Genomic DNA, 10062 nt, shown 5'->3' on the forward strand with positions numbered 1-10062 from the left:
CTGTACAATGCACTAGTTAGAGCTCATCTGGATACTGTGGACAGTTCTGGGCTCCACACTTCAAGAAAGATATCGCTGCTCTAGAGGCAGTTCAGAGGAGAGCAACCAGACTTATTCCAGGTCTGAAGGGAATGTCCTACTGAGAGACTGAGGAACTGAACCTTTTCACCCTGGAACAGAGGAGACTATGTGGGGGACACATGCACCTGGGGACACAAATGGAAATTGGGCTTCAAGACATTCAAGACAAGAAACAGGAGACACTTCTTCACACAGAAAGGCCACACAATCTGAACAAACTCCCCATTGACAGTATCCTTGGATGGGTTGAATGGCCTCCTCTCATTTGTAAACTTTCTTATGTTCTTTTTATCTAAGAAAATCTTGTTCAATTTACTGCTACTTTCTTCCACTTTAAACAACACATACTTTAGATTACATTTGATTTAGAATGTAGCCAGAAATCTCTTGTTAACTTTTACGGAATGTCACTAATATTATTACTTCAAATAAAACTGTAATGCGTTATGTTAACTCGTTATTAAGACAAGTAATATTATTACGGTAGCATGTAACATTACTAACTACCCCCAATGCTGTGCACCAGGCATCTCCTGTCCTGCCAGTGAGCACTAACCTGTGTCCCTGTGTTTGCAGACTGACAGGCCAGTCATGGAGCGGAGGGTGTTTCTCATCCTGCTGTTCTCAGGTCAGTGTCCCCTGTGTTCCTGACTGTGTCTGACACACAATCTGACAGGAACAGCCCTGATCACATCACCTCACATGGTTGGCCCAGTATTGGCCCAACATCACCCACTACAGTGACGGGACTGCAGCCCTGAGCCAGTGTCCTTCTGCTGACTGGGCCCAGTCTCTCAGCAGCAACACTGACCAGCAACACTGTCACACAGCCAGGACTCCACAGCACCAGCACAGCTACACCCACAACTAGAGACCCCGAATCAGCACTGACTTACTCTCCACACTGACTCACCAGCATTGCTGTAGGACACTCAGTGATATCCAACATTACAACACTAAAGACACAAGAGGACACATTGATCTCCCAGTTTCCTACAAACCCACTGTCCGCCCCCGCTGGCCCCACAGCTGCTGGGCCCCTGTGTGTCTCTGCTCTGAGTGACAGTCTGTGTGTGTTGTGTTGTGTGTTTCCAGGGCTCTGCAGTCTCTCCTCATGTCTCGCTCGTCAGTATGTCTTTGTGAACAAACCCCTCACCTGGACTGATGCACAACGATATTGCCGAGAGAAACACACTGACCTGGCCTCCATTGATAACGCAGAAGAACTGGACAGACTGCTCAACACTGCAGACAGCACTTATACAGGGCGGGCCTGGATAGGACTGTATTATCTAAAGAATAGATGGCAGTGGTCCCTGAGAGACAGTAATTTCTACAGAGTGGGGCAGTCTGAGTATCACAACTGGTCCTCAAAGGAGCCCGATAACTCGGGTGGCAGTGAGAACTGTGTAGATATGTACACTGATGGTAGCTGGTTTGATGTTTCTTGCACATTACCCCGTCCCTTCATTTGCTATCAAGGTAAGCACCTCTGTCTGTTTTCACATTAATACTAATAACTAGGGCCCATGTTTGTCAGGACTGGGCTGTGCAACCTGTATATCAGTCCTCCAGCACCGCAAAGCTGATATAGGCTCCCCTTAGTGCCACTTATTGACCATCTTTCACAATCATCTCCTTGCAGTCAGTGGCATGTCCAGGATTTCATACATGGGGGTGCAAAGGGGGGGCAAGAGCAAAGTAAGCATGTCACAAGCAGCTGGTTGTGTATAAGATTAAATAATTTGAACAAATACGATTTAGGCTGCAACTCAGTGTATGTATGAACACAAATGACTGTGGAACAATGATACATAAATCTAAACAATATAATTCAGCTAGTAACAGCCTCGCTTACAGCCCTCTAATTTAAGATGCATGACATTTTATTTATCCAAGACACAAATTTTATTGAAAATAAATAATTCATTTGCACATTAACTTGTACTGAAAAGGTTTAAATGTCATAGCCTGCTCTAAAATCAGATAATTTGAGAATGAACAAACAATGGAAAAATGGTAAACAAACATGTTGGAAGGGTAACAATAGTAGCAAGCTAGCAAATTAAATCCCGCTATTAGGCTAAACCAACTAAAAATCTGATCTGATGAAGTTGTAGTGCTGTTTGTTATAGTTACTTCTGCCACCAGTAATAGTTATTGTTACATAAAGAAACATAATATATCCCCTTCCTTTTCATTTTGTGTTACTCACATTTACTCAGAATGTAAAACCAAATAAATGTAACCTAAATTAATTGAATCACTGTCCAGATCAGTTTTATTTGTATATTACACATTGCATAGCTAGGTATTCTGAAGAATTGCTCAATTCTCCTCTTTTGTATAGCCATCTAATTAATTTTAAGTTCATTTTGATTGTTATTTGTTATTTTCAGTCCTTTTTAGAGGCTTCTCTAGTGTAATTTTCCACCAAGAAATGTCAATGGCCTGGAAAAACAGAAAAGATGTGCTGAGCTGAGTGTTGTAGTCGGATGTGTGATGACATTAAGAGAACCAATGGATGGACAAGTCCATTGAAAATTCAATTTAGCGCACACATGCATGCATGCATGCACACACAATGTCTCTATTATATTTAACATATTTAGCAGATTGCCTTTAAAGTAGGTTTTCACAAAACATACACCCATATAAGAAATCAAAAGAGTTGGGAGATTACCAAAAAAGGCAAAGGTACATGGAGGACTGCAACTGATGTTGAGAAATGTAAGTGCAACTTTTTTTTACTGACTATGTGCAAGAGCATTGTCATTTTAATATGCTATAAATAAAAGCAGCAAATCTGCAGAAAGCATGGGGTAGACACAGAGTAAGTGCACAATGCCAATACATATAAATTAAATTGAAAATTAAAGAAACAAATAAATGAAATATAGAAAATAAATAAAACATCTAAGTACAATATTAATTAAAACAAACACTAAAATGGGAAATCAATCTTCTATAACCCTTATACCAAAACAATCAATATGCTGTATGTCTGCAAAACTGACCCCAGCAGAGGGCACCACCAGACCGCAAGGTCCAGAGGATCGGCAGCACCTCCAGACTGTGAGAGGGTGCAAGGATCAGGATGGCACGTTATGACAGTTTGGTGGACTGGGAGTCTTACAAGGCCCAATTCCAGCTGGTAGCATGGGCTGGACAATGGACCCCAGAAGAGATGGCTGGACAGCTAGCCATGGCCTTAGATGGCAAAGCTCAACAGGCCCTCCTGGATGTGCCATAAGAGCAGCGACAAGACTTCAGTGCCCACATCACAGTCCTACAAAAGCGATTAGGTGACAGAGAACAAACTAGCACTTGGCTCGAGAAGCTGACGGCGTTGAAAAAGAAGCCGGGAGAGGAGCTGGGTCCTTTAGCCGGAGGAGCTACCTACGTTTAGCTGCACCTCAGCGTGGCTGTGCCGGGGGGCTTCAACTAGGGCTCAGCTGCACCTCCGCCTGTGCTGGACTGGTTTCAGGAGCACAGTTTCGTCTATCGTACCGGCTGAGTCCCCACTGTTCCGGTCAGTACTGTGACGTCCTGATGCAGCGCGTCTGCATCCTGACATTGTGACTACAGTGATGGCAGCCGCTCTGATATGAGAGATGTGCTAGAAACTTTTCACAAGAAGGACTATGTGTGTTTACCTTGGGAAATGATTAATCTGGAGCAGTTATTAATGCATGGTGGAAAAGTGACACACAGGATTAATTGCTTGGCCCAGAAAGACATTTAAGAGTGTTTGAAAAGATCGCGACAATGCTGCTGGAGAAAGCACTGCATCGGACTGCAATACGATGTGCCGTGACGAAATAACTTCATTTTTTGTTATAAATACACGCAAACATGAAATATTCGTCCTGGATTTAAATTAAATATTCCGATGTCTTTTAAATTCTCTCACAATTATTTAAATGGCACTGTTTTTAGCTTCCCCCTGTTTACACTATCTTAAAACTATTAAAATGTTTAAAACAGAGACTAATTTTGTGATCAATCGCATGAAGAATCGTATATTTTAATTATATTTGTAATCCTTCATTATCGCTACAACTACACCGATCAGCAAATAACAAAAAATAATAAAGATCAGCCATAACATTAGGACCACTGACAGGTGAAGTGAATGACACTGATAATCTCGTTATCATGGCACCTGTCAGTGGGTGGGATATATTAGACAGCAAGTGAACATTTTGTCCTCAAAGCTGATGTGTTAGAAGCAGGAAAAATGGGCAGCGTAAGGATCTGAGCGACTTTGACAAGGGCCACATTGTGATGGCTAGACGACTGGGTCAGAGCATCTCCAAAACTGCAGCTCTTGTGGGGGGTTCCGGGTCTGCAGTGGTCAGTACCTATCAAAAGTGTCCAAGGAAGGAAAAGCGGTGAACCAGCGACAGGGTCATGGGCGGCCAAGGCTCATTGATGCACATGGGGAGCGAAGGCTGGCCCGTGTGGTCCGATCCAACAGATGAGCTACTGTAGCTCAAATTGCTGAAAAAGTGAATGCTGGTTCTGATAGAAAGGTGTCAGAACACACAGTGCATCGCAGTTTGTTGCGTATGGGGCTGCGTAGCTGCAGACCAGTCAGGGTGCCCATGCTGACCCCTGTCCACTGCCGAAAGCGCCTACAATGGGCACGTGAGCATCAGAACTGGACCATGGAGCAATGGAAGAAGGTGGCCTGGTCTGATGAATCATGAGTTCAGAGTGTTGACTTGGCCTCCAAATTCCCCAGATCTCAATCCAATCGAGCATCTGTGGGATGTGCTGGACAAACAAGTCCGATCCATGGAGGCCCCACCTCGCAACTTACAGGACTTAAAGGATCTGCTGCTAACATCTTGGTGCCAGATTCCACAGCACACCTTCAGAGGTCTAGTGGAGTTCTGTTTTGGTGGCAAAAGGGGGACCTACACACTATTAGGCAGGTGGTCATAATGTTATGTCTGATTGGTGTATATATATATATATATGGACAGTCACCTACAAAATTACTGGCGCCATTGATAAAGATGAGAATAAAGGCTGTATAAAATAAACACATGTAATATGTAAAGGCGATTGTCTACAACTTTTATTAAAAGCATGCTTTGTTTATAATTAAATACCGAGGCCATGTAGTTGCTCCTCTCAGTCTATGGGTCAGTCAGCGCTGAAGTCAGACCAGCCCACCTGATCACTGATTGGGTCAGGAAGAACCGTCACTCAAACCTACTGGACCAATGGAGACCAACAATTCACACTTCCCTGTAAATCCCGCCGTCATGACAAAACAGCACCAAAACTCGTAACAAAAATAAATACAGCAGGCATTCCCTTTGAAGAGCTGACAGGTTTCAGAGTTGAATTTTCATGTTTTTAATGGCACGTGCATGAGAAGTTTCAGCTGTGCTGTTTATACACCACACCCTCCATACTATACAGATTCATTTTAAACCCATTAATATCCACAGGTCTGGAAGGAAGGTGAGGAAATCCTATTTTCATTGGGATATGTAATGTTTCTATACGAGTTGCATGTTTTGTAGGATATAAAAAGTGAAGACAAAACTTGCTGAGCCTATATATTTTGTTTTGTAATGCATCAGAATTCCTGGCCACCCGATCCTCACGATTCGACATGCACCAAAGTGCCTAGTAGAAGAAAATTGTATGCCAATCGAGGTGAGTGGGGGCTACCCCTGTAGCACCCAGAAACAAAGCAAACAAACAAACGATATAGCCCCCATTGTAGTCTGTGGAACAACTACTGCTGTTCCCCATTAGTAGCATATAAACGCTGCTTTATCCTATGCTTTCCCGGCACTCCAGAAGCCTATATGCCCTTCTTTAAACCTTACAAGGCTCATGAAGGCTCAATGCATATGCCTTTGTTTCCGGGAGCTTCCATGGGGGATCCCCACTCACCTCAGTTGCATTAAATTGTCTTCTACTAGGTGGTTCCATGCATGTAGAATCGTGAAAATCGGGTGTCCTGGCAAAGTAATGTGAAATATACAAATAAAACACAATGTCTTACTATATTATAATTAGAATAGAATAGGGGCAAAACGTGTCACATTTCAGAGATACATCAGTTAAATTGATTTATAAATGGAACTTATAAGCTTACCTTATAGGTAGAGCTATAACAAAGTAGTAATATATAAAATATATTATTAAATAGCTCTATAACATATGTTATAGCAGCTAATAAACTGCATGGTGCATTATAATAGTTTGTTGTTGGTGTGTAATGTCATGTTGTAATACTTCTTATAAAATATGTCCCTAAAAATTCACTCACCTAAAGGATTATTAGGAACACCATACTAATACTGTGTTTGACCCCCTTTCGCCTTCAGAACTGCCTTAATTCTACGTGGCATTGATTCAACAAGGTGCTGAAAGCATTCTTTAGAAATGTTGGCCCATATTGATAGGATAGCATATTGCAGTTGATGGAGATTTGTGGGATGCACATCCAGGGCACGAAGCTCCTGTTCCACCACATCCCAAAGATGCTCTATTGGGTTGAGATCTGGTGACTGTGGGGGCCAGTTTAGTACAGTGAACTCATTGTCATGTTCAAGAAACCAATTTGAAATGATTCGACCTTTGTGACATGGTGCATTATCCTGCTGGAAGTAGCCATCAGAGGATGGGTACATGGTGGTCATAAAGGGATGGACATGGTCAGAAACAATGCTCAGGTAGGCCGTGGCATTTAAACGATGCCCAATTGGCTCTAAGGGGCCTAAAGTGTGCCAAGAAAACATCCCCCACACCATTACACCACCACCACCAGCCTGCACAGTGGTAACAAGGCATGATGGATCCATGTTCTCATTCTGTTTACGCCAAATTCTGACTCTACCATCTGAATGTGTCAACAGAAATCGAGACTCATCAGACCAGGCAACATTTTTCCAGTCTTCAACTGTCCAATTTTGGTGAGCTTGTGCAAATTGTAGCCTCTTTTTCCTATTTGTAGTGGAGATGAGTGGTACCCGGTGGGGTCTCCTGCTGTTGTAGCCCATCCGCCTCAAGGTTGTACGTATTGTGGCTTCACAAATGCTTTGCTGCATACCTCGGTTGTAACGAGTGGTTATTTCAGTCAAAGTTGCTCTTCTATCAGCTTGAATCAGTCGGCCCATTCTCCTCTGACCTCTAACATCAATAAGGCATTTTCGCCCACAGGACTGCCGCATACTGGATGTTTTTCCCTTTTCACACCATTCTTTGTAAACCCTAGAAATGGTTGTGCGTGAAAATCCCAGTAACTGAGCAGATTGTGAAATACTCAGACCGGCCCGTCTGACACCAACAACCATGCCACGCTCAAAATTGCTTAAATCACCTTTCTTTCCCATTCAGACATTCAGTTTGGAGTTCAGGAGATTATCTTGACCAGGACCACACCCCTAAATGCATTGAAGCAACTGCCATGTGATTGGTTGGTTAGATAATTGCACTAATGAGAAATTGAACAGGTGTTCCTAATAATCCTTTAGGTGAGTGTATACAATATATTACAGCAAAACAAAAAAAGTCTAAAAGTCTTGCTTGTATTAATAGCATATAACAAAAATAACAATTAATAACATGTTATTAGATTGCTTATAATGGATACTAATAAAGTGTTACCAGTCCGTAAAATAAATTCAGCACAAGAAACGTGTCACAGTCTGAACCAGCTGGGCTTTGTCTTCACAGAGACCAGTAAGGACACACAGAGATACGTCCTGATTGACAAAACGATGAACTGGACAGAGGCGCAGAGATTCTGTAGAGAGAAACACACAGACTTGGTCAGTGTGAGGAACCAGAGTGAGAATGAGGAGGTGAAGAAAGCAGCGAATGGGCAGACTGTGTGGATCGGTCTGTTCAGCGATCCCTGGAAGTGGTCAGACCAGAGGAACTTCTCATTCCGCAACTGGTACACAACTGAACCCAACAATTATGCAGGAAATGAGAACTGTGGTACAGTGTGCCTACAGATCCTTGTCCCCGGGACATGGGGTGATAATCCTTGCACTGATAGTCATCCTTTCTTCTGCTACCATGGTGAGTTGACCTGAGCTCCTGGGTTAGAGAGGCTGGCTGAGGGTCACCTCACCTCCACCCAGCGCCCTTCACCCCACCTCACTGCAGCTCAGCCCTCCACACCTCCTCTCTCACACCAACACACTTCATCTCATCACACCTCCACCCTCCTCCTCTCCCCCACTCCACCTGGACTGATGTCACACCAGCCCCTCCTCACCTCTACCTGCTGCTCCCCTCACCTGCCTCCACACACAGCAGCTCACTGCACTGCAGCACAGCTGACATCACCTCACAGTCTCTCTCCTTCATCACTCTCTCTCCGGCTGGTGCTCACACAGCCCAGTCACTCTGTCCCTCACTGACAGACAGACACACACCTGCTGAACACTCACCTCAGAGCGTCGCCTGTAAGGGGCAGAAGGTTACGTCACTAAGGATGCTAAAGGTCTGTGAGGGTGTGTGCTGTAACGATGGATCTGTTGGTCTCCACAGAGAACAGAGAAGTAATGAAGCTGCATTTCCTGGGGAAACGTGGTGTGAACCCCAACACACCTGCAGTGAGAGAGACACTCTTAGAGCAGGTGAGTGACGCCCTGGCTGTGACCCTGAGTGCTGAGGACCAGATGACCCTGTGACTGTGAGAGAGGGAGGGGGAATGTGGAGCATTATTTATTGATACGTTTCATCATTAAACAATCACAGCACAGCTCTGCTGCCTCCACTCTGTGCCCTTGGCCACAGTGCTGCTCCAGTCATGTGCTGCTGCTGTGTTTTCAGATCAAGAGTGAATGGCTCAAGCTCGGTCTGCCGGAGGACACCACACTGCGCTGGAGAGAGCAGCCGGACAGGCAGGTTTTCCACCAGGAGGAAGGAGGAGAGACACTGGAGCCCCAGTGCTAATGTGCTGCCCAGCTGACACAAAAATACATCACTGAGGTCTATAGGATATAATGCAGTGTGTAGCTCTATTAGTGCAGATTGTGGAGAGTCTAGGACTATAGACCATTAGTTTAATCTTACAATAAGAACTATAACACTAGAAAGTTAAATAATGTCTGTTTTTAATTTTCTTGTAGAAGTGGATTGTATTTTATGGAGGTTGAATTTTAAATTGTTCCAATTATTTTTAGTTAGTTTTGCTCCTGACCAATCTGATTAGATTTAAAATGTAAAGCTTAATATGATTACCTACTATATAATATTTTATGAGTTTCAAATTGTCATGCATTGTTTTATTGATTACCATTACTGCTAATAAAGAACTGTAATAAATCTGATAGAAATGCTCTTATTGCCCAAACTACTGTAAACAACCATAAACTCTCCATACTGTACTATGTCATAATTATTATAATTTAATAAAAAGTACAATTGTAATGAATGAAAATTAGAATAAACCATAAGAAACGTGACTTAAAATACAACAACAAAAAACAACAACAATAACAGCTTTACATGTCTGTATGCTGCCGTCGTCGGTTTAGTCAGAGCCCCGTCTAGCAGCTGAGATTAATCACCTGTTAAGTGAGTTGTGCCAGGTGGATCCAGTTTTAGCCAGTGAATTGGGGACAGGTAGACAAACTACTTAAAGCTGCTGTTGAGAAAGAGCTGTGCTGTTTCTCAGAAAGAAAAAAGTTGAGCAGTTGACTAGGGGACAGAAACCAAGAGACCAAAACAAAAAAACTTTCAAACTTTACAAGCATGTGGCCACTACAGTGTCAAGTTTGCAGAATGATTACCTTTCCGGATGAACTCCTCCAAGAAGATTTAATTTATGAATGTTGTTAGCATGTTGAAGTCCTAGATGTCAACGTCCATAATCTTGAGGCTCAGCTTGTTGATCTGTGTTGTATTAGTGATATAGAATAATTAGTCTATCAGCCCATAAGAGAGATGGTGTGCAGCCAAAACCTAGGAGAGTTGACACCATAGAGCAGGACA

The 10062-nt window shown here is 43.2% G+C and overlaps 1 protein-coding gene across 1 annotated transcript; it reads left to right on the forward strand.

Moving 5' to 3' along the window:
* Positions 1 to 662: 662 nt before the first annotated feature.
* LOC136771806 (C-type mannose receptor 2-like) lies at positions 663 to 9307 on the forward strand. Its single transcript, XM_066724334.1, has 5 exons — positions 663 to 709; positions 1177 to 1563; positions 7789 to 8139; positions 8614 to 8702; positions 8899 to 9307. The coding sequence occupies exons 1-5, from the start codon at positions 673 to 675 to the stop codon at positions 9019 to 9021; spliced, it is 987 nt and encodes a 328-aa protein (XP_066580431.1). The 5' UTR covers positions 663 to 672; the 3' UTR covers positions 9022 to 9307.
* Positions 9308 to 10062: the final 755 nt, after the last annotated feature.

Source organism: Amia ocellicauda, chromosome 15, assembly GCF_036373705.1.
Source record: "Amia ocellicauda isolate fAmiCal2 chromosome 15, fAmiCal2.hap1, whole genome shotgun sequence".
NCBI classification, from domain to species: domain Eukaryota; kingdom Metazoa; phylum Chordata; class Actinopteri; order Amiiformes; family Amiidae; genus Amia; species Amia ocellicauda.

Excerpts from the sequence above, each read along its gene's own strand:
- LOC136771806 (XM_066724334.1), top strand. The coding sequence starts at position 673 with ATGGAGCGGAGGGTGTTTCTCATCCTGCTGTTCTCAG. Across the intron at positions 710-1,176 it reads TCTCATCCTGCTGTTCTCAG|GGCTCTGCAGTCTCTCCTCA; the intron begins GTCAGTGTCCCC and ends GTGTGTTTCCAG. Across the intron at positions 8,140-8,613 it reads TCCTTTCTTCTGCTACCATG|AGAACAGAGAAGTAATGAAG; the intron begins GTGAGTTGACCT and ends TGGTCTCCACAG.